A 25,427-nucleotide genomic window follows, 5' to 3' on the forward strand; every position below is an offset into this window, starting at 1 on the left:
AACTGTAGGGAAGTCCTAGCACTAGATGGTGCAGGAGAGGAAAACCGAAGCAGTTGTGCTTCCTTTTTGGCTAGGTCCATCTATTTGTATGTACTTAACTTGAAAGCACTGCTCTCTTAACTGCATGTTTAGTTTTTTTGCACCATGGAAGACATTTGGCTGTTTGCAAACTCTGTCCTCTGTCCAGGGTGGAAGAACTTAAGCAACTGATGTGAATACTTCAGATTTCTCACACCTTCGATGGGTGAAATTGATATAAAGCTAACTTTCCTTTTTCTATAACTAATGTTTTTCTTTTATTGCACCTGGCAGAAAATTGGGTGTAAAAACACTGGTGAAACAGGTGGGCGATACCCTTCAGTGATTGAGTTTGGAAAATATGAAATCCAGACCTGGTACTCTTCACCTTACCCACAGGAATATGCAAGGTACCGAGTTGTTAACATTGCCATATATTGTTGGAGTTTTTACTAATGTGATAATTGCAGTTTATTTTCTTACTCTTTTGTAACTGTTTATAATTTGCAACTTTTAAAAGTAAATATGCTTTTGTAATTAGAAGGGAGAACAAGGATTTGTCTTTTTTAACTAGTTCTAAAGATGCATTAAGAGACTGATTTTCCTAGTCCTGCATAAGTACAGCCTTGCAGTATGTATTGGCATGGTCTTGTTTGGTTTTTTTGGGGGGATTGTTTATTTGTTAGTTTTGCTTGGGGTGTTTTGTTGGTTTTGTTTGGGTTTTTATTTTTTTTGGGGTGGGGGTGGTGGTTTATATTCGGCTTTTGTAGGTTTTGTTGGTTGGGGTCTTTCTGCATTTTTGGTGTTTTTAAACCATTGCAACCAAATAAGTCTAATTTCTGGCCATTTAGAGAAATTAATTGTTTGTCATCCGGAATTCGTTAACCTTCTTTTTCTAGGGATTAGGGAGAAGTATGAACATGTAAGATAAATAAAGCTCAAGTGAGCAAGTTGTGGCAAGAGCGTTTTGTTTCTGGCCTTCTTTGCCAGGGCACACCTTGGAGTCAGGCAGAGAGCATGGACTAGTGTGTGTGCTCAGCAGATTTTTTGCTGATGTTTTGCATGTGCTGAAAATAAATGTTTTATGAATCCATTGGATCTGTGGCACACATGGGAGTTTTTCAGAATTGTATGATTATCAAGCTTTACCACTAGCAAGCAACCAAACTATGTGGTCTGTTCCAGAATGCCTTTTACATGCTGTTATTGTAAACTGCCTTTTCACTCCTCTCGTTCCTAGGTACTGCCATCTTTGTGTGGTGGGAATCAGAGATATGTTATGAAGTGGTAATATAAAAATCAAGGGCCAAAGAAAGTGTATAGAGCATTTCTATTTCCTCTTATTACCACTGCTTTTATAGTGTTCATGTTTTCTTTCATTCACTTTATATCATATTGTGAAAAAGAGAGTTAGCTGCTCCATCAGGTAAATTAATCTGAGAGAGGCATAATGATGGTTATTATTAGTAGGGGGTGATGGTGGAGGTACTGTGGTTCTTGGCTCTGAGTGCAGTGGATTACATCATGGAACAAACAGTTCAAGCTACTTTTTATATTGCTGATAAACTTTCTTAGAATATGGGAGCAGTGTAACAATGGCTATGATCCTAACGTGATCCCAGGATGTGCCAGTAGGTTCAGAGCAGATGAAGATTGTCCTCTGCTCTAAAACTTTGTAGAATAATTAATTTCTGCAGCAGTCTTCCGCTGCTTCAGTAATTTAAAAACGAAGGTAAAAAGCCATAAAATTCACTGAAAGGAACGGTTTCTAGTATGTAGAACACTTGCCAGCGTTGTCTTCTACAGGGTTCTACGTTCTACGTAGTCTGAACTAAATCCTTCCTGGAGGAGTACAATTATCTATGTTGTCTATGTTGTGGAGATATGTTGAATACAGGCAAAATGCCTCCCTTGCAACTTTTTGGATGGGCTTCTGTGTTCAAGTGAAGTGATGGTTTAGGTGGAGGTGGGGAGGTACAATCCTAGTACAGTTTGCTGTCCTACCCAAGTGTTTGGAAGACAGTGGAAAGAAAAATCATCTAGCCTTCCACACGTACAAAATAAGAAAAATTAAAGGGAAGGAGATTGCCCGTATTCTGTTCTGTGCCTCCTTTGTCTTCACTGGAAGGAGGGTGAAATTTGAGGTATGACTCCAGTGTGCCTACTTTGATGGAAACCACAGCAAAAGCCTAGATGGAATGTGGGAAGGGAAGGTACCTGGGATCTACCAGATGCTGGATCACAAAACCACTGACTGAACCTATTAAATTAGGTTCACTGTGATTGAATCTTGTCTTCCTTTTCTTAGGCTGATAAGTGTATGTTCAGTCATTCACCTTACTGGGATACTTATTTATTTAAACGGAAGCAGTATTTGGTTATGGTACCTTGTATTTAAACAGGGGAGGGCCTTTCACTTTGTGGTAACCTTTTTATTTACAGAATTTAGTATTTTTTTTTTTTTTTTTAAATATAAAATCTCTTTCTAATTTTCGTACAGATTACCAAAGCTTTACCTGTGTGAATTCTGTCTTAAATACATGAAAAGTAAAAACATTTTGCTAAGGCATTCAGAGAAATGTGGCTGGTTCCATCCACCAGCCAATGAAATCTACAGAAGAAATGACCTTTCAGTATTTGAGGTATGTATATCACAAATCCTACATTTCTGAAGGTTTGTAGTTTCAAGACATTACAGATCAGTAGAACTAGTGAAACCTGTAACATACTGAAATACTCCATGGAAGATTCATCTTGAGACTCAAAACCAAGTCCATCTTCCCTGTTCCTCCCTGCCGTGTTCTCTCACGATTCTTAGTTTCTTTGGTAGTATTTCATGTGTTAGCCAACCTCTGAGGACACTTGTCCAGCATGCATCTTAGATGGGAACTGCAGTGGAAGTCCTTTAACTTGATTGCCTTTGCCTTCTCAGCAGAAGTACCTCTTGCATCCATTCATTTCTGGCTATTTAAGTGTCTTGGGTGTAGGGAGAGTATTAATCTTGCTTCCAGTGTATAAAGGCAGGCAAACTAGTTTCTTGTGTATTGTTCTAAAAAGACAAGTGTAGCTACTGCATTTGCATTCCTTTTGGATGCTTGAGAAACTTGCGCAGAAACATCCTTGTTGGTTGGCAGAGATTCAGTTTGACTTTGGTCAGAGCACGTTGCCTTTAATTTAAGAAGTCCAGTGTTGAGCTTGTGAACGTGTTCTTTTATAATCCACATTATTCTCTTGGGACATGACTTCTCTTTAAGTTCTTAAGGATTCATGGACAACAGAATTCTGTTTCAAGTAGCATACCTGCAGTTATTAAAGCTGTGCATCAACCTCCACGTTACTGTTTCTCAAGAGTTGTTACTTATCTGTATAAACAGAAGAGACTGCTGGGGTTAGTAGGGCTTCTTTTGAGACTGTGTTTCCAACATCAATATTCAGATGTGTGTATTGATAACTTCTTAATTGCAGGTATCATAGATTCTACTTGAAACTTGTGTTTTCATAGTGTATACATGTCTGTTGTGCTTGGTCATTGCCCATTCAAATAGTGGTAGATGCAGTCTTGAAGCCCTCACTTAACTTAGAACAAGATCTTAATATATCTGTTCACTTGTTTGTTTTTGTGCTGTTAGCAAAATAGCTGTCTGCATCAGGATTGCTTCCTTCCTGACTTTGGAAGTTTTTATAAAGGTTGTAGATCTGCCAGTGAAAGACTGAAGTTGTAAACAGACTTAATTCTTTTCCTATCAAGAAACAAAATTTTCCTAGTCAGTCCAAAATAACTTGCATTTTCTCTATTAGCAGGTGTTAAGAACTGTGCAGCATACAGTAGGCAAATCCTGCTTTCCAGTTTATTTTCATTAGTTACTGCTAAGATGTAAATAAAAACTTCCTAAAAAAATACAGCTCTGAGAAAGGAGGTGGGGAGGTGGGGGATTGACACAAAAAGCACATAGAAAACAAGGTGCATGTGAAAGCAGTGTCTCGATTCTTTCTCCATTGCTTTTATTCCTTTTCTCTATTTCCTGTGCTTCAATAACTGTATATGTTAAGACTTCTGAAATAAAGTGGGGTCTTTTTTTATTTCAAAGGTTAGTATCAGTTGTTGCTCTGATAACTGTAAAAACTTACTCATCAGTTGATGTTCTTTCTCACAGATACTTTCAGGAATTCTGTGTACCCATTTTGTGTTAGGCAGAATGAAGGCTTTGTGATTTTTGAGAGAAGTAGAAATGAGTTTGGCATTTAAGACGTGTACCTCTGCTCAGTGCATGACTTAACATATTTGAGGAAAGACTTTAACATAGTTTACTACTATGCTCTAGCAAAGAAACTTGTGACAGAGGCTTGCTTTTAAACTTGCAGTCCCTTTTTGGTTTTGTGTGTGGTTTTGTTTTTGTTTTTTGTTTTTTTTTTTCCTCTTGCATTTAAAACTGATGAACAAGCTTTGTTTGCCTGGAATTTAAGATTTATTTTTTAATCAGTATTTCTGTACAAATGTTCTTACTAAAAAAGAGAGCTTACAAAATTTGGAGGTTCAGGCTTCTGGCTTACCGAGTGATGACTTCTACGTGCTTCACATTTGCATTTAATTTGCACACTTACTAATAAGTGTGAAAAGGAATAAAAAGCATTTTGACAACAGAGTGAGTTGTGTGAGAGCTTAATGTATGTGATAGGTTCTTGAGTCCGGTATGCAAGTTTGTTCTGATGCCTTTAGGAGTAGCAGCTGTCCATTAAATATTTCTTCTTTAATCCAGATAGTGCAACTGTACTACTGAAGTCACCTTGAAATCCCTAAATATATCCAGAAGATTGGGGTTTACTCAGATTTGTAACTCTAGGATTCTTACTAAAACCAAATTAGAATAGAATACGGCTTCTTTTTCAGCATGCAGATTGCCTGTCTCTGTGAATGAAGTACAGCTAGTGACTTTATCAAAGAACTTGAGTCCAAGCAAAGCTTTCCATTAAGAAGATTATTTTAAAAATGCTTTTGCCTTTGAGCCTTCCCTTTCAGGGAATAACTAACTGATCTAGGAAATCTGCATCTGTGTCTGGTTTTTCTATAGCTGTCTGAGTCACAGCTTGACTCTTTATACTCGTAGCATACCTAGACTAATTGTAGCACTTGGCCTGAAAATTTACTTCTCTCACTCGTTAGCATTTTAGTCTGGCATAGAAATTTTGTGCTGTCTAATTTATCTAAACCTTGCTGTGATTGATACATAATTGGCAACTCATTTATTGGCCTTACACCTTAAGGATTCAACATAATACACTTCATTGTTTTGTAGGGTTTTTTAATTGTTGCATGCCACTGCCTTCTAGCAAACTGCAGTTTTAATGTAGTTTGAAGTAGTACTTTTTTGTTGTCTGCCAGTCATATTCATTTTCATTCCAGGAATAAAGGGAAAGAGGTGAGTCTAACTTGAACAATTAAAAAGGTGATGTTACTTTGTTTAATAAATATGGATACTCAGAGGTTACTTAAAAATGCCAAGCAATTAGTACTAACGGGAGAATTTTATTTAACAAGAAGCTGGGTCTTTTCTCTTCTGAACCTTAATGTGGTTTTTTGTTTGGTTGTTTTTTTTTCTTTTCCAATAAGACCATATTGTTAACATTTCCTGCCGTATTACGATTGACTAATAAGTTGTTTCATCCTGATGTTTGGTGGCACTGGAAATAACTGCATCTGTCTTGCTTTTCAGGTTGATGGAAATGTGAGCAAAATTTATTGTCAGAATCTTTGTTTGTTAGCTAAGCTCTTTCTGGACCACAAAACCTTGTATTATGATGTTGAACCATTCCTCTTCTATGTCCTTACAAAAAACGATGAGAAAGGCTGCCATTTAGTTGGATATTTCTCCAAGGTAAAAAAAAAAACTAACCCACTTTTTTTTTTTAAACGTTTGTAATTTCCACTCTTCTTAATACTTGTGCCAGTAGCAAAGAAAAAAATTCAGAAGCCTGAAATCTCTGTAAATCTCAAAGATAATGTGCATTGTGTCAACTACAATCATACTTTTTTCTGTCAAAGACTGATGCAAATTGAGAAATTGTATGTGCAGTCAGCCACATGCACTGGGGGGAGGTTTGTGGTTTGGGCGTTTTTTGTTTGACTTTGTTCATTTCGAGAATGTTTTGTGGTTTCAGTTTAAAATGCAGTCTTTTTCCTTCCTCTACCATTTTTGCAGTAGTATTCCAAGTCTAAATTCTAAAAGGGCTAGGTATTTGAAATGGTGATGTGTTTTCATGGTTTTACTGCTAGCTGTTCAAGCTGGCTATTTAGACATAAATGGCCAGCTGTGTTCATACTGTGTACAGTCTGGTCTAATGCAGTTACTCACTTCACTGAATGTAAGAATGCATTGCCTAACTTCTTGTTAGATGCCTTCTTTAGAATTGTTGTGTCTGTTGGTTGAATTTTAAAGCAATAGATGGCAGTTATGGACAAAACCAATGCTTATGTGGACTGTCTTGACAAAGATGATCAAAAATAATGCTAAAGTATAAGTAGATGAACCTGCAACAGGAAAAGCTTTAATTACTACCCATAATTTGTCCATAAGAAATGTGTTGTGTTACTCAGGAATTCAGTACTTCTTGCCCCTAGTATCACCAGCTTCTAGCAGCTCTATAATTTTCTTTCTTAAAGAAGTGGTTTGTATGAAGATACTATTTTGAAGAATTCTAAATATCTCGTCAGAGTACCTGATTATTATACAGTGACCTCAGACAATTGGTCTGTCCGGTTCCTTCTGACATACAGACCTTGCTGGGATTAAAGTAACAGTGGGATGTGTAGGCACAATTTGCATTGTCTTTTGTGTCAGTCACAAGTTCTTGTGGAATACAAACATGTCAACTCTGATACAGGCAAGTATTTTCTAGATTTATTTAAGATACTCCAGGTGTTAAGGTGAGTCTTTTTTGATGTTTTTGCCGCCTTTCAGCACAGATGCGTTTTCTTCACCCACTTCACCCCTGTTGCTTTTGACTAGTCTGTTTATCACATTTGATGATCATGAATGTTTTAGCTACCAAAACTTTGGGGGGGGGGGGGCGCGACGATGACACCAAACCCACTGCATCTCCAATTATTCACTGAATGCTCTGGCTTTTCTTCCATTATTGCATCCTGGCAGTGTATTTTTAGACTTCGTACTAGCAGCAGTCTTGAGAGTTTGGGAAAGCCTCTACAGAAAAAACACTTCACCACACTGTAAAAACTAAGAAACTTTGTGAAAATATGCCTTGGGTATCTGCTATTGCAGCTGAAGAAATGTTTGGAAATGAACATACTGGCATGTGATTCTGGCATGCCGTCACTGGTCTGGTGTCATCTTACGTGCAGAGGCTGAAGTGATTGGTGGTGTCTTAAACTGTACACGTGCTTGCCACAACTTCCTGCTAGTTGTGAGTTATGCTGTCCTGGATGTTTTTTGTTGGTTTATTTGGTCTCCCTTAAAACTACCTAGTGCTGACTTCTTTTTTTTTTTTTTTATGTGTGTGTGTGTAATCTTTCAAAGGTAACAAGACTTTGAGGCTCTTCCTTTTTATCAGCAGATCTGAAAGACCCTCTAACCTTACTGTTGTTAAAACAGCTTCCTAGTTTACATTCTCCCTTCTGCTGTCTTAAACAATCAATGTAGTATTTGCCTCCATTGCCTGTATGTTACATGACTTTGTTCTGTCTGAAAGAGCTCTGGCTTCTCATCATTCTTCCTTGATCTGGATCCATGTGAGAAGCCTTCAGCTCTGAAAGAGTTAGTATGCATTAAGAGTAACTCCTTAGTTCTGTGAGCATAGGGTTCTTCTCCTTCTCCCTGCCCCCATATTCATTCAGAGAGAGCAGGCAAAACGAAGACGGAAACCAGTAGGCACTTAGTGTAGCAGTTGCTGTGAAAATACAACTTCACCGTGTGTATGGATACTATTTTCCACTTCTATATCCTTGACAGGATCGTCAGCGAAGCATAAAAATATTTCCCTTTTCTTCCTATCCTCCTCCTTTACAGCACATAAATTTCATTATGCTGTTTAGACAACGTATTTAATTTTTAAGATGCTGAGTAGTTAACTAATTAAAAATATTTTGAAAGATACGTTTGATCCTTCCTTTTTATAATTAAACATTAACATGGCATTACTTGACTTTGGTACTGACCCCCTGCATCTGTTCACCTTATTGGGATATTTTACAAGGACAGTGGCAGGTGCAGGCAATTGCCCACTTCAGCAGTGCTTTGACGTACTTGATCTGCTTCTCCTTCCCACAGGAAAAGCTTTGCCAGCAGAAGTACAATGTCTCCTGCATAATGATCATGCCCCAATACCAAAGGCAAGGATTTGGAAGGTTTCTCATTGATTTCAGTAAGTGAAGTGTTTTATTTATGCTTGTGATCCAAGGAGCTGATGGCTGTTCTAAGAAATTGAAACATATGAAACTTTATTTAACTTGCTTCGTTTTTATCAGTAGATAATGGGATTTCTGTTTATACTTATGTAGGATAGAAAAGCTCCCTGAAGTGAAAAACTTGCTGCTGCTCTGTTATTGTACTCAAGGAAATTGAGAATGGATCTCTCGGCAGTAATATTACCTTACAAAGCTATTACCCTGAATGGATTGTCTAAATTACTTTCCATTTTGCCTTGCTCATTAGTATAAGAGGTGGCAATTATTTGTGATTATAGCTAAGAAGGTGTTAATCCAAGGCATTCTCTACATCCTAATATTTCTAACATATCTTTTTTTAGCTAAAAAACCCCTGTTTTAGCTGAAAAATTGCTACATAGAAGGAATGTGTTTTGGTTTTTGTCTTGAAGTTCATCACTTCCTTAGTGGAAATTGTTACCAAAGAAAGTGTAGGTGCTCATAGCTGTATATACACTTGCTGCTTCATTTTGCTGAGTTGTCTGACCTGCTAGAAAGCTCCAGGCACACTTGTTTAAATATAGATTTGTTATTCCCCAAATCTTTAAGCTGCAATGAAGATCCAGACAAACTGTCTAAAGGAACTTCACAGTACTACTAAATCCAACTTTATACTGTAATTTAGAGGGAGGATGATAAGGAATTAGTGTATATTGTATGTGGTCAGTTTTACTGCTTTTGGGTTTTTTAAAGCACTGTAGAATTACATGACTATAGAAATAGTTAAGATAATAGGATTGCTGCCCTGAAGTACATGCAAGAAAGTTAAAATGCAAATAATAATACATCATTGTATAACAGCAGGACAAACACAATAATTTGTATCTGTAGAGTTTTAGGAGTTGTGTGTCTTGTAGTGTTCTACCCAGCATGATTGCACTAGAATTTGTACAAGGATACTTAGGATGTCTCATCACTGTATGGCTTCATAAACAGTCTTCACTGTACCCATGTGAGTTAGGTAAGGATGCCACTTAAAACCCACCATTGAAATGTAGCCATCACTGGAGCGGAACACAACAGCTGTTCCATTGTGCGCCTTCTGCAGGCTTTTAGGAAAGGCAGTAAGTACCACTGCGTATTTCTGGAACTGCAGAGTGAACTTTAAGCTTACTTAGGTAGAAATTGGCCCTGTTTTAGGATTAGCATCTCTTTTTGCAAAACGAGATGGGCAACTTACTGGGCACAACTGGTAAGTACTTCCAGGCTTTTTCATTGTTACTCTGTGGTGTCTTTCAAAAAAAGCATACTCAACAAATGATGTTCTGGTTGAGTTTCTCATAGCTACATCTATGTCTGCAAAGCTGATGGCACAGCTGTGACACCTGTGGAATCCACAGGAGGTCTGGATATGGGTATTGCATGTCTCTCTGCATCTGTGCTCTGTTGCTGTGCCATGTGCTTCTTAAGATGGAAAACTCAGTAGCATGTTCTGTCCCTATTATCCTTCTTGAAAAATCCGGAAGCACATCAAATTGAATCATTAGGATTTCTGCGATAACTTGCAACATGACCTAATTAGTATCCTTAGCTTGAAGCTTATCTGGTGCTATTTTACTCCTTTTCTCCTAGCAGATGTTTGTATCACAGGTATAGGCTGCAGCTGTATACATGCTGGGCATAGTCCAGAGACCAGCTTTAGCTTCTGCTGTAGCTAACAGACTGCCCACTTCATGAGCACACAGTCCTTTGGTTCCTTTCTACAATATTTTCCCTTTATTTTCTGGACAGATGTTCCCTGAACTAACTGGGAGTCAGACTGTTTCAGTTTCCAACAGAATGAAGAACCAAAAGGTGACTGACAAAGTCTAGCTTTATAGTGAGAGGGAGGTGCAAACTAAATGAAAAGTAGTAAGAGGAGTGCGTGTGGCTGTTTTTCCCTAGGTATAGAAACGAAGGTAAAACTTCAAGGCTTGTTTTCCTAGATTGTATTTATATCTTTTTGCAGGATGGAAGCTGAATGCCTCTAAATGGGGCAGCCATAGCCTCATCTGGATTCATGAGCCCAAAATCTGTCTTCAGACAAAAAAATCCTTCAAAATTAATTATTTACTATTTTGTTGGAATTTTATTTGTGTTTCTAACTCCCATGTTGTAACTGCCTGACTGCCATCCTTGTACTTCACCCTTTCTATTCAGTTGTGGTCTCCTGAGAATAAGCTGCTCTAAGAGGCCTGAGAAGACAGGATATAACAAAACCCCAGTTACTATTCTAAACTTGAACAGAACAAAGTTTATCGTAGTTCAAAACATTTTTTGCCAGTAACATTATCTAGATTGACATGTTCTCATAAAGTTATCAAGAGATGAATTTTATGCTGTGAATGTGAAGTCTTCATTTGTTATGTGGGTAGTGCATCTAAAGTGTTCTGTTTTGAATTCTGTTAAGCAGTCACTGGCACGTGTATGTTTTATAACAGTAAGCAGAACAGTTTTTAGACTAAAATAAAAAAAAATGTAACCGAACACATAATTTTCAAAAAATTATAGTTATAAACCACAAAAGGGAAGGTCTCAAGAACTGTGTGCAAGCAGTTGACTGCTTACATTACTTTGAGTGTATCTAGATACTTGACAGTTAGAAAGGCTGGAGAGAACGCAGCCTTAAGCCACTAAACAGCTTCTGCTTTGTCAGCAGTCTCGTGCGAATGTAGTTTGTGGTACAGAATTTGCTGCTTTTTTGGTAAGTGAAATGCATTTGTTTGTTCAGATTGTGATGCATTCTTTTGTCTTGAACTAATTTAACTTTACAGATGAGTCTGTGTGGTCATCTTATAACTTGCAAGGGAAAATAAATTACATTATTTTGCTAAAAGAAAAATAGCTATTTGTTTTCTGACCATTGACTTTTTTAAATTTTTTTTTTTTTGCTTTTTACTCACTACATTTAAATCTATCTATATTTCAAACAAAAAATTATACTACTGCTATATCTTACTCTGTAGACACCAGCATAAAGCTTTGTGTAAATTCTGTCTGTCCATCTCTTCAGGAATCTATAACCTCATGTGGAAAAATGATTCTTAGGAAGAGTACTTTAACTTTTGTGAGAAGAAAGCAAGCTGTAAAATGCTGGAGTTCTCTAGTCTGATAGTCTTCAGCAAAAATTTGCCATGTAGTTTTCCATATGTCATTAGTCATTTAAACAGAAATGTTATTTTTAAAACACAATATATGTGCCTGTGCCTGTATCTGTTCTTTTTTTTAAAGTCTGGTAAGATTGTGGAGGGGTTTTGATGGTTTGTTCTTTTGGTTTTTTTTGTTGGCTCGTTGGTTCGAAGTTTGGGTTGGGTTGGGTTTTTTTGTTAGATAAGTCACAGGTTTTGACTGTGATAGAAGAATGTTGGGCTGTTAAAAATGGAAAAAAGTTCTGAATATTTACATATGTACAGAAGCATTTCCTGTGAATGAATAAGGGTCTTAATTTACTTGTTACATTTATACCTTTCTGCTTTTTACAGGACTGATAATTCTTGCCAAAATTCTTAGGTTTGGGCTGTTTGGTTTGTTTTCATTTCCTTCTTGTTGTTCTTGTATTCTGTGAAATTGACTGGATTGTGATTGCAGGGTTGTACCTGAGGGAGAATAGTTGACTTCTGCATTAATCTTTTGTGTTTGCTGTAAATTGAATGTTGGGCAAGTAGACTCCAGCTTAAGTTGATACAGAAATAAACCAGAGAGCAGGCTTTTATTGTGTAAGATCCCATTCAGGTTTGTTTCACTCATGTCCATTTGTGGTGATACGCGGCTATCCTTTCTGTCAGGAGGATTATATGTACTCACATTTGGGTGAGTCTTTGTATGTCCTCTGTCAGTGCAGCTTGCATTGCTGTTGTGGTTTTAACAGTGCAGACACTTGAGTGTTGTAGCTTATTCTCTCTGTGCAGTCCCAATTCTTTTATAAACTTTAGCAGCTTCTCTATTCAAGAAGTTTTTCTTGGCTTTTCTTGATTTGAGCCCCTGCAAAGCCTACAATCTTCATACGCTTTCTATTTCTATTCATTAGGCTGCAGTGCCAAAAAATAGTATTTTTTTACTTGGCATGTTTTACACAGAGTTTGATGTTACTAAAATGGAATACTGCATACTTTTTATTTTCCTGTAAGTTTAAAGTAATCTTTTGATTCACATTTCCTCACAAAGCTCACCTCATCACAGTCCCATATTCCTGCTTACTGGATTGCAAATTCTATGCTGGAGACCTAGCTGCAGTTGGCAGAAAAAAATGCATGTGGCAATATTAGGATAAACCTTTCTAACTGTGCTAGCTTGTATGTGGGTTGATGGTTTATTTGCATCACACTGACAACTGGATTCAATCCTGAGGAGCAAAGTCATTGATAGCCTTTTGTTATTTATCTTGGAGGTGTTTTCGGTCCAATTGATTGTAGCAGTTTCTTCCTGCCCTTCAGAATACTGTCTTTTAATTTGGTTTATTTCTTCATTGTGAAATGATTATTCTTGCTCAAAAGAGGAAACCTGCTTATAAGGATGCTGGGATTCTATTTGGGCTAAACATGTTCTTTGGTTTGGATGTGTGGGGTTCTTTTGTTTCGTTGGCTGTGTGTTTGGGAAAGTGGGTGCTGACTTTCTGACCTTTTGTATCATTAATGTGTGCAACTTTTAATGGCTTTCCCTCCCATCCCCTTCCATTAGCTTGATCCCCTTCTGGGATATGTAGTTCTTTTGTGAGGAGACCATGATAGGGAAAGAAAATTCAGGACTGGCAGTGGACGAATCAAAGTTGTACTCTGGTGTAGGAAAAGAGGCTCTGTTAAATGAACTTATTTGCTCCTTTCACCAAATCTGGTGTCTGTTTCTTGGTCAAGTCTTTTTTCCATTCAAACAGGTGAGTAAATCTTCCAAGTTCTGATTTGCAGAAGCAGTAGAGTACCAGCAGTAACAGCACTTGCGCAGCAGCTGATGTATACCACCAGGGAAGGCAAGTTTCCAAGGGATGAGAGAAATAAAAATTGTCTCTACAAGTAAACTGTTAATGAAAAGTTTCGTCTTTCCTCCTAAATGCTTTTCATGAGTAAGCACCAGAGCAATTGATAAAGGGAGGCAGTATCATTACCAATATTTACAAATTGGTAACTGAGATACACTTTCTTGCTCAGTTAGTTTCATGGCAACATTCATTAGCCTACATGGCTCCTCAATAGGAAATGACTTAGCAAAGGCCTGTGAACAAGGTTTGGTGGGGTGGACTGTTCATTTGCCATTTACAGCTTTGAAGAGCTTGATTGAAGATCTGGAATTGAAGCCTGTTTCTTTTATCTCGGTTCTAGTCCTATATTCTGCACTGCAAATTCCTACAATCACTTGTCCACACACAATGATTTATGGGGGCTTTTGTGCACAAAAGCTGAACTGGTGAAATTCTGTGCTAAAAATGGGTGGAAAGTAAGGACAGATGTAATCCTGTATGCGCTTTCATTGAGAAGTAAGGGACAGTGATGGGGCAGTGAATTGGCAAACAAAGGGTGGATACTTTTATAAAGTGCATTCTTGAATTCTTTCCAGTTTGCACTTGTTTCAGAACATCTGCATCTCTCTGTGGAAATGTGGAAGATCTTAATTGCTTAGGGCTTAGTTATGCAGAAGTGGTAAGCATTGTGGATTGAGTCCAGAGAATTACTTTAGGCACAAAAGCTGGCCCACAGGCATGTGTAACATAAACCTGTATTTATGAGAATGGGTTCAGTGTTTGTTTTTTTTTCTTATTGCCAGCAGTTTTGAGACAGTTTTGAACCAAGATAAAGAACTGCATTGCATGAAACATAGGATAGTGTTCAGGCACAGTTTAAGGAGACTGCGAAGAGTATAAGATTTTCTTCTGGTCTTTAGTGCAATTTTGTTCTCACTACAAGTTTGGTAAAGAGCTGGTCTAGCCTGTAAAATCAGTTTTTCTGTGCTTTTGGGTTCTGCTAAGCTTGAAGAAAAGACATGAATACTGTTCAAAAATAAAACTGCTCATTTCTGTATATGCTTAATTCAAACAGCATTTTCTCTTATAGGCTCAACTAATTATTTCAAACTTCCTAATGGTTCCAATACTTCAAAAGCTCTGCCTTTTGATGCAGACAAAAGGGTATTTTTGATTGAAAATAAGAATTTCTTTTAGACAGTTTTGGGCCATGTTTTCTCGCTCATGTCCATTACTATGGACTGTAAGACAAGAGGAGACAGCCTCAAGCTGCACCAGAGGATGTTTAGACTGGACATATTAGGAAAAATTTCTTCACCAAAAGGGTGGTCAGGCATTGGAACAGGCTGCCCAGGGCAGTGGTGGAATCGCTGACCCTGGAAGTGTTCACAAACTGTGTAGAAGAGGCCCTTAGTGACATGGTTTAGTGGTGGCCTTGGCAGTCCTGGGATAATTGTTGGACTTGATGATCTTAAAGGTCTTTTCCAACCTAATTGATTCTGTCTTGGGTTTTTGTAGTGTCTTCAGAAGGAGTCAGGGTTGAGCTTTCCATAGCTAGTTCCACTTTGGACAGCAAGCTGCTCTTCTAGTTCGATCTTAAACTCTGACTTTGTGCTGCTTTCGTATATTAAGGTGATTTGGAAATGTTGCCGTGCCAAAAGATCGATTTCATACCTCTTGTCTGGTTCCTGCAGTGGTGTTTCTAGGCTTTCTGCTTTAACAGCAAATCGATTACTTCTCTCTGAAAACCTGAAAGCAATGACTTTTTGTGAAGCACCATGTTTTTGCAGTCATCCAAAAAAAATCAAGTTGAACAAAACTTAACACCAGTAATGGACTAACATGTGGGCCTTCATTTAGGGCAACATATGGCTGATAGATGATACCAGCATTTGAGAAAATGTCATCCCTGTTTTGAAGATGAGTAACTTTTTTAAAATACAATAAACGTGTTGAAATTAAGTGGTGGAATAGAGTAGAAATGCTGCTTGAGGTTTTTACAGTGGCCCTCTGAGCAAGTGTTGTATCAGTGAAGGAAGAGCTTTGGAAAAGGTGACTAAATTTTCTTTCCTGAAAGGCATTCATTTTTGGTAGGAAGCTAGAATGAGACAAATGAGCAAGGCATTACAGTATAGAAATGGTATTGCTTCTTCTTTAAAGAATACTTGAACATAAAAACAGTGACAACAGAAACACTAAGAGGGCTAAAGAGGACAGAAGTTAATGAAAAGACATGTAGTTCCCTTCTTCGTTATGATGAATTCACACAATTTTTTTGCTGTGCAGCCTTGGCTTGCGTTAAGTAGCTGTGTAGATTTGCCTTGTAGTAAAAGGTGGTGGGGAAGGGAGGAGAAGAGAGGGTAGCTGATTTGAAACTGCATTCAGCTGGAAGCAAGACACAGACCTTGCCTTGAGAAGAACTTGTGTTCTTTATGCTAATTCATAAATCAACTCCTGGAAAATAAAAGTAGACTGGGAACTGGGGAGGTGGATGCTGTAATGATGGAGGAAAAGGATCAGAGGTGTTTACATGTATGGCATGTAAGTTTTGGTATGCTTGTAGAACTGCTGGGAACTACTTCTGACCTGCCTGCTGTTCAGAGCTAGGCCCAAGCTGCACTGGGCTGCAAGTGGTTGGATCTACTTCTTTGCTATGTGTTTATGTAGAATTGATAGTCTAAATACCTTGATCTGGTCATGAAAAATAATGAAATGGCCAGAAAGTAATATTTTGGGGGGGGGGGGAATTGAGAACATCGGAAGGATTTTCTTTCAATGTATAAGTACTTTAATCAAATATGGATGTGAAGTAGAAATAATATTTGAAAAATTATGATGTCTGTAGAATGATGAACTCTTTCTGTAAATAGCCCTCACACTGTTCTTTTCCAAATTGTGGTGTTACGGTGTTTTACAGTTTGCTGGGACAAATACTGAAATATAGCAGAAATATAATCTAGGCATAAACACACTTCCAAAAAAAAGTTCTTTACAGTTATACTTTGCTATGGTCTGTAAACAGAATTGAAATGGGGATGAAGTGGGACACCATTATTATTTTTTTTTTTTTTATTTTTATAAAGATTTATTTTAACCAAGAGCATTTCAGCATTCTCTTTCCCACATTACAAACCTGAAGGAACCATTTTGTTATTGCTGAGGGTTAGGGTGTGTGTGTGGCAAACAACAGAGTGAGAATAAGAGGCTGAGGGTGGAGAGGAACAGCATATTTTTGAATAGGGTATATTGGAAAAATGTAATTCTCAAGCTACACTTATGAAGTCAACACCATGAATTTAAGGATCAGTATAAAAGAGGTTTGTGTCATTTATTACCTTTGGTGGCCCCTGTTTGAATCATTGTGGGTTGGTTGATTTTGGTTTTTTTCTTTTACTGACTAGGTCGATCTTCTGGTCTTTTTTGCTGGTGTGTTTACAGATGTATTGTGTCCAAATGAAAGGTTGAATTACCTGCCTTCTTTCTTTTCTTTTTTCTTTAAGAGGGAGTTGAAAGTGTCTGTCTGTGAGAGCTGTGAATTTCTGAGGGAGCCTGAATGCTGCTGCTTATTTTACGTTCTTTTCTTGATGATTGATTATGTTGCTGACCTGAAGGCATGAGTTTGGCCTTTCCTAAATAACTAATAAGGAGCATTCTGTCAAGCTGAGATTTAGATGAGGGGAGAATAAAGATGGATTTTGAATCAAGCTTAGTTGACTCAAGATTATTCCAAGAAAATCAGCCTCTTGGGATTTCTTGGCATCACTTTTATATAGCTTGAAGACACTGTGCATTTATCAGAACCGCAAAGAAAGCGAGCATGTCACTTCAGATACAGAAGCTAAGACTTTTAACTGAAGAGCATCTTTATTTCAGATAGCATTGAAAACAGCTAAAAGGCAAGGCCAAACATGGTAACAATGAAAGCAAGTGTTTGTTGGACAGAGCTGTCTTTATAGGGCATTAGCGAACAGGAGAAGCCATCTGCTGAAAACTGATGGCTGAAAACAGATTTTAATTAAGTAGTGCATCTTTAATGATCAGAAATTACTACTTTTGACTGCAGAGTGTAGTTCCGTTGCAGCAAGTCAGTGGGCAGCGTGGGTATTTTGTAGCCTGTCACCCTGTTGAGACACAGTGAGACATTTCTCCTCAATGAGGTAACCTTGTGGATTTCTTAGTGGATGTATGTTTTTTCCAGTGCTGTCACTTCTGTCATGCACCTTCTTGTAAAAAAAAAAAAAAGGTCTGTTGGTTTTGTGCTTGTTTACTGCTGTTTTGGTTAACACTAGATATTTAGCAGGTTGCCATGTCTTCGGCTTAGCTTTTTGTAAGTATGTGTGATAGATGGGTTTTTGTGTTCGGTGTTGGCAGATAATGTGCACTTTCTTTGTCTTGCAGTTTCTCTGTCTGCTGGCTAACCAGGTACCACTGTAAGATTCCCTAATAACTGCCTTCATCTGTTGGTTCCTTCTTCTAGGTCTTGGTTAATTGAACAGCATGCTTTAGTACAGCAAATGAACAGCAGTGATGTTTTGCTGCTCATGTAAGAAATGCAGTTTGCATCTTCTACTGTCTTACAGACTGTGTCATGACCACTTACCTGAGCAAATACAATATTTGCAGAGATTTCCTAGATGTGCCTTTTGACTTCTTAATAGTGACTTCCCATTTTGCTTTTGTTTGCATTCTTTGGTACTACTAGGCTGTGTTTTGTAGGTATGAATAAAACAATGATAGAAAAAGCTCTTGGGTTCTGGAACTTGGTTATCTACTCCAAAATTGTCAAATCCCTCGTTGATACAGTTTTGGTCCAGGGCATCTATCAGTTTCCAAGTGTGAATTTTCCTGAGCCATGACTCTGGGAGAGTTACGTTAACAACCAGGTTAACACTCTAGCTGAGAGTTGGAGCTTAAAGTATGGATGCCATTTGTCTGTGCTTGTTGGCCTTGGCGCCATTTAAAGGTTCTGGGCCTGTTCAGTTTATTTTTTATATTAGGCGTACCCTCCTCGGTCCATCTTCCTGTCTTGTCAGTTGGGTCTTGTAGGAGTACGTAAAGCTGGTAAGAAGACAGACAGGGAGTGCTTTCCAGTGAGCACATTTGATATATTTTTAACAACAGTATTCATGTGCTGTCAACACAAAACATGAGAAGGTAATGGCAGTTCTTAAATTCATTCAACAGCTATAGTTGTATAAACAGTTTACTGTTCAGTGTCATTTAATAATTAAAAAATGTAATTTTAGGTAATAACTTCAAATATTGCTTATAAAATCGAGAACAATTGAGCCTTGTTAATGATTTTCTAAACTACTTAACCTACTGACAAATTCATTCATTCAACTGGTAGTCAGGACTGATGCCCTCTGTGCATGCAAGGGTACTTGAAGTCCTTTTTTCTTGCTTATGCTTTCACTCCGCTCATAAGTAGTCCACTTCGTACACAGAACCTCCACTCAAGGGGTTTACTGGCAACTGGCACAGGTAAAATAAGTGTTAGACAATTAATTCATTCAAAGGGTGCCTTTTGTTGGTCTGACTGTAATGCAGTCATCTTTACCTTTCCTTCCCTTCATGAAGGGCATTTGTTTAGCCCTAACCTCTTCTGTGAAGCTTTCTATAAAGGAACTACAGGGTTTGGGCCCCCTGTGTTGAGTTTACTTGAGGATGTGGAGAGGAATGAGAGCTGGCATTATTTCTTGTAACAATAATGAGAGAATCTTTGGCTTACTGTGTTCATCACAAAGAAAGCTTTTCTTTAACCAGACAAAGAAGAAAAGAGCATGTAGCGGGTTGTTCTCTGATCTAAGCATCTCAAGTTACAGCTAGTCTTTTTTTTATAGTGTTTGTGTGGATCTTGGCATTGGGGTCCTTTGAAGCTGCCTCAAAAATGCTTTCAAAGAGGGTACTAACACCTATTTCAGGTCCTCCGTCTTTGACCTTCCTCGCATTGACATAGCTAAGAACAGTTCAGAGGCACACAGAATAGTCATGGAAAAAATGGTAACGTGAATTACCGTTCTAGGAATCTCAAGTCTTAATAAGCTCACATTTTAACCTTAACTATTTCTGCCTTCCACTCATGGTCATACCTCTGAACTTGGAATGCTGAGTTGACCCAACTGCATTGAGCTGTCCTGTCTGAATACTTGGCTGTTTTGATTTTTCTCACTACCCTTTTGAACCTGTGTCTTCACAACTTGTTCATATAATTTCAAAATAAAGTATTTGGTGTTTTGTAAGACGAAAGGAAGTCTCTTAGGATCACTTGACCTGCTGGTTTGAGGGAAATCTTCCCTTTAGATACTGGTGTATTATAAAAAAGTTACTAGCACTTGCTGTTCTTTCAGATCTCTGGTTTGATACAGAACATTGCATGAAAACTTACAAGTTCTTCCTTTCCATATTAAGGGACTTACTGTACTTCGTTAGGTTTCAGACAAAACGAAGTTTAATGCAGAAATGCTTGATTCTTTCTGTCCAACTCTGGTAATTCATTTGTGAGGGCAGGCCATTAAAGAGACTGAGAACTCAGAACCTGTCATGGGGAGATAGTTTACTGGTTGCTGCTTTTGTCGTGACTAAATTCTCACTGTTTTTATTATGACACAAATATTAACAAAATATGAATCGGAGTTGAACAGTCCTGGTTACATAAGAGCAATCTTTTGAGCACAATCTATTGCTTATGACTTTCAGAAATTATGACTAGGGGCCTCAGAAGTAGATCTCAAGCTGTTTCCAACTTGTGGCAGCTCTGTTGCAGCTCTCTTGTTTGCCCAGGGTTTCAGCAGTGCATTGGCATTTTAAAAGTGTGTATCTGGAAAGCTTTCATAAGTAACTTGATGCTGTCTTCTGTGTGAGAGTTACTTCAGTGGTGTTGGGATACTGTTGCTATGTGTGGAAGTGTATGTAAACATTTATGTGTGGTTGTGATGTGCATGCATAACTATGAACCTGAGATTGACAGGTTTAAATTACACAATGCATGAGGAAAAGTTCTTATCAGAACTGAAGGCCAGAATGCTAGCATAGCCTTATTTTCTCCTTTTTCTGATGTAAGGTGCATGTTTCTCAATGGACTTCTGCTGTGAAGGCTACATTCAGTCTAAAATTGGGGAAAGATCAGTAGACTAAAACCTGCTCCTATTTGACTCCTGTTTATATGACATCAATACACTGTTCCAATCCTTTTGCTGCTCTCCAGCAGCTCTGGTTAACTTTTGATCTTACTTCACTGGCAGATAGACTAGATCAGTGGACTTCCTTGCAGACTGCTGAAGTGCATAACATGGTGAGCTGAATAACCAGTGTGATCCAAATGCTTAATTGCATGTATTATTGCAATGCAGCTAACCTGTATAGCTGGTGCAGAAGTGCACCATACATTTAAGGTCCAAATGTTCCTATTTATTATGCAATTACTCTGGACCAAGTGATTAATTGAAATACCTTCTGAGTTTGTCATCTGTTATTTAAACAGCTGTGAGCATATATAGCTTAGAGAGCATATTCGTGCTAGGTACAGTACTTCCTGATAGGAAAATAGTGTTTGAAATTGACAAAAATGCAACTACAATTTTACTACAAAAAAACCAATGAAAGTGTTGAACTTTCCCCAACCTTTGTCTGGTTACAAGATCGTAGAAGTGCTTTCCAAGATGAATCCTAAATAATAGGAGACATACTTGCCTCTTGAAGTTCCTTATAATTGTCTGTCTTACCAATTCATGGAGTCCCATACTTGTTTAAAATATTTTTTTCACTTTTTAATAACAGTGGAAAACCTGAAACTTTTGCTGTTAGCATTAGATTAGCTCATGGTAGAAGAACTTATTTTGGAAGTAAACTTTAGGAAGTTTTCAAGTAAAGCACTGTCAGCAAGCTGTTTGTTAAGTGCTGTGTTGCACAAGCACATTTTGAACTGGACTTGGTTATGTTGTACTCAAAGCTGGCAGCTTTCTTCAAGCTTATTTATATAATCAGTGGTGTAATACTATTGTTAGTAAAGCTCAATAGGTTCAGAAAGATAAAATGGAGTTTAGTTGTACATTGACAGCAATTCTGTATAGCTGTTCAAATTAATTTGATTGCAGTGGCCTTAGTGCATGGCTGGAGAGCAACTATGTCCCTTGGAATGGCAGCACTGCTTCTGTCTTTGGTGTCTGTCTTGTCCTTGATTCACAGGCAGTTAAGCCATTTACTATTCAGCTGCTGAATACCAGTACATAGAGATGATATGTCTCATAGACAAACAGAAGCTGATGATAGTTTACCTTATTATGACATGCTGTATGTTGTAGGAGCTCAGTAGCTGCTTCGGGACTCTGAGAGCTGACAACCTAACAGTTAGTCTAAGCTATGTCGTTCCTTTTTGTGAGTTGAAACCTGTTTTTTAAAATGGGCTTTCTATGCAGGCAAGGCTTGGGCAAGTTTGGAAACATGTAAGTTTGCCTTTGTGTTTTGCTATGAGGCGAATTACAGTGACAAAAGAAAATTAATTTTGGAAGCTAAGGTTAATAAATTTGGAATTGATCCTTCATATGCTTTATTCTCCACCCTGGTTCTCAGTCATTACCTATTACAAGCATAACGTCTGACATTTTGGGTTTAAAAAATATTGGAAGATCATTCAGATGTGATAATAAGGTGTCGTCTGTTTCTTGGCTATTTTAATCCGCAAGCAATGAATTAATGTTTTTGCAATGATACTTCTCTTAAATTTTGATGCTTTGTATTTTAAAAAGGTGGAGAATCTTTTTCTTCCATGTAAATGAAGATTCACAATAGAAAGTTTCCTCCTTGAAGCAAGATACCATTATGATGATCAAGCAGTATTGCTAGGAAGCATGGAAAGTGATAGCCTAAAACGTACAAGAGGAAACTGTCTTGATGAAAAGGATTTCTTATTTGCCAAGTCCACTCTTCTTCAAAGTCCAGTAGGTTATAGTGGCAGGGTTACTGACGAAAGACTCTTCAGCATTATTCTTGTCTAGGACCTCTGCTACACTGCATTTTCTTTACAGTTCATGTGCTCTGTAAGAGTTGCTCCTATGAGAGCTTTGCGTGTTCTGTTTATTAATAGTTCTGTGAATGGATAGGATTGAAACAGAACGTAAACATCTCTCATTTATAATGAATATTTGCTATGAAGTAAAGCTCTACTTCTTTTTTTGCATTAAACTACCACCAGTGTGGTCCTGGTTTTGGGGAAAAAAAAAACCCCACCAAAAAACTGCATTTGTCTGCAGCTTTTCTTTAAGGTAGAATCCAGTCTCATCTCTAGATGATTAAAAAAAAAGTGAAGATCAAAGTTTGAATTGCAAAATATGAGTAAAGAGCTGTCTTCTCTGGAGCAGCTAGAGTGATCCAAGATGAGAACTCTGGAATACCCTGGTAGGACACACCCTAGTTTTAAAGATGTTTGTCTTCTGTGTTTTGGGTTTTTTTGTTGATTTTTTTGTGAATTGAGTTCTGTCTCTGTTACAGGAACATAACAGACATTCTTCAGTAGTATTTGTAACTTTTTTTTTCAGAGAGATTAATATTACTGGTTTTCTAGAAAGTGATATTGAACATGATTTCTTAAATAGGATCAGAACTGTGTTTTGTCTCCAGTGCTTTGTGATTGATACATAAAACTGTTTCTTAGATCACAGACTCTTCGATAAATTTCTTTTAACCTTTTCAGTGTAAACTATTATTTCCAGCTTTTTGTAGCAAACAAAAATGTGTCCTAGCTGAAACACAGAACTCGTGAATCCCTACACTCAGGGTCCACTGTGAAGACTCTGTTTTAATTTTTAACTTGCATAAGCGAAAAACAAATATGTGAATTTGTTGCTAGTGGCATAGGAGAAACAAACTGCAATCTGTGAGTACTTATCGAAGTGCAGAATGAGATTCAGTACTCTTATTTACCATTCAGGCACATTTTTGCTGATTCTATCTGTTTCTGCTGAAGACAATGCAATCAATTTTCAAAACAGTAGTTGAACATCATACATGATGCCCTCACAAGAATGAAGTGCCTTTGTGGCACTCTGTTCCAAAGAACCTGCCTACCTGTAAGCAGTGAAGTTCAGGGAGTGGAGGAGTTGGGTTAGATCATCACAGTGTCTCTTGCGTGTGGTGAGGTTGATCTGTCAGATGCAGATAGGAGAACACAGTTAATGATGTTAGGTTCAGCTGCTGGCATCTTTTGGAGTAGATTGCTTTGAAACTGCCTCAGGAGGCTCTGGGTGGATTGTATTCTGGCTGTGTTGAATTTTCAATGAAATGTATGATAATATTGCCTAGTGGAGACTGCGAGAGATATTGTGATAATCTCATAAAAAGAGGACAATACGCTTAACTTTACAAGCCAAATATAGCCCTCATTTTAACCTTCTTAGAACCTAATCTGCTACAGTTCTTTATTTTTCAAAATGTGGATGCCAACCAATTATTGATTACTCAAGCTGAACAAAGTAATGTTTGCACTTAATATAAAATACGGCATTTGTGGGATTATTCCAGGTTGTAAAGTTGTTGGGTTTTTTTTAATAGGAATAGTAAATATAATTACATCAAAAACACTTGCTTAAAACGTTCATGTTGGCTAAATTCTCCTGTTTCTCTGGTGAATAGGAAACCACTAATGGAAGTGTTCATTTAATCCTGAGCAGTATGCATGCTACAATGTAACTGAGCCACAGTGCAGCCATGCTCTCTTGCATGCGCACAAGCAAGTGTAATTCAGACACCTGCATCCAGGTCACAAATGGGCTGGAGGGAAGGGAGGACAGGAGTGGGATTTTTGGTTTTGTGGTTTACTTGAATCAGGTTAAGTTACTTGACTGATTTGAAAACCTGATGGCTTTGTAATGATTGTAGTCAATCTTAAACATACTCGAAGAAACGGAACTTTTTTTTAGCTAGAACTCTTTTCTTTGACCATTCATCAGAAATGAAATGGTAAATTGATTTGTTCATTGCTATAAAATATAAAGCATGTGTAGGGAGCACACAGATTGCAGGTGAGTCCTTAAAGAATATCTTCAAACTTCATTTGACTTCTTTCTGTCAATTTTAGTTTTTGTTCTCTTGATCATTCTTAGTTTACCAGCTCAATTATTTAGTGTCTTTGTTGGCTCCTTCCTATGCCAGTGGCCTCTATGTAATCTTCATCTGTCATCTTACAGCTTTGAGAGCTGCCTTTGCTAAAGTGTTCAAAGCAAAGCGACAAGTCCTTATTTCTTCAATAGATAATAAAATTCTATTCAGCTGTCTCAAGCTAAATTGTATCTGACATATTTAAAACTGTGGTGTGATTTATGCTTAGTATTAGAAAGCTAAGGTAGTGAAATTTAGAAGTATGTAAGGCAGGGAAAGAAGGATGTGTCTTGGTGATTTGGAGACTTAAATAGCTGCTTATGGCAGTTTATAACTTGTATGCATAAAACTGCTTTTGTGCCACAGAACTGAAAAGGGGCTGATATGGTGCTGATTTTTAGATTTTCAGGGGAGAGCTGGGGAGAAACAAGTCATTTCATCTCACATCAGTACCAGGCATGTTAGTGGACATGACAATAAAGACTTGTACTAGGAAGCACATAGGTAAATGCAATGCGTGGAGGAGGAAGATAAACTCTGTGCTGCTTGTAGAAGGCAATGGTATTTACCAGTCATACCACCTTCTTAGAAAATGCCAAACGGTGTGAGGAGGATACACATCTGGTGGGTTCCCTTTATTTGGCCAGAGCCAGACTAATTCTGTTGGCATGCGAGTGTCACAAGTTAGTTGCCTGTTTTAGTGTATCCATTGGATATTTTTTCTTTTCTGTTGGCCACTGACAGAAAAGGGTATACTATCAAGACAGACCTCTGATCTCATGCTGTTTAATTTGTTTCAAGAGACAGAACTGAACATAAAAATATCAGTAATTAACTGAAAGTTTCTGGAGACTGACACAGATGTATTAAAGTTTTTGTTTTCACATAAGTGCTTTGTTTTCACATAAGCGTTCACATGAGCTACAGCATTGTGGACCACGCTGTAGC

At 37.8% G+C, this 25,427-nt stretch overlaps 1 protein-coding gene across 10 annotated transcripts in view; it reads left to right on the forward strand.

The window, feature by feature from the left end:
• Positions 1 to 25,427, forward strand: part of KAT6B (lysine acetyltransferase 6B) — a 113,044-nt gene that overhangs the window by 73,475 nt on the left and 14,142 nt on the right. For all 10 annotated transcript variants that reach the window (XM_030486637.1, XM_030486638.1, XM_030486636.1 and 7 more), the window contains 4 exons: positions 313 to 428; positions 2,519 to 2,660; positions 5,730 to 5,891; positions 8,301 to 8,394. In XM_030486637.1, coding sequence (XP_030342497.1) covers positions 313 to 428; positions 2,519 to 2,660; positions 5,730 to 5,891; positions 8,301 to 8,394 — 514 coding nt within the window. The remainder of the gene's footprint in view (positions 1 to 312; positions 429 to 2,518; positions 2,661 to 5,729; positions 5,892 to 8,300; positions 8,395 to 25,427) is intronic.

This window comes from Strigops habroptila, chromosome 5 (assembly GCF_004027225.2).
Source record: "Strigops habroptila isolate Jane chromosome 5, bStrHab1.2.pri, whole genome shotgun sequence".
Lineage (NCBI taxonomy): Eukaryota > Metazoa > Chordata > Aves > Psittaciformes > Psittacidae > Strigops > Strigops habroptila.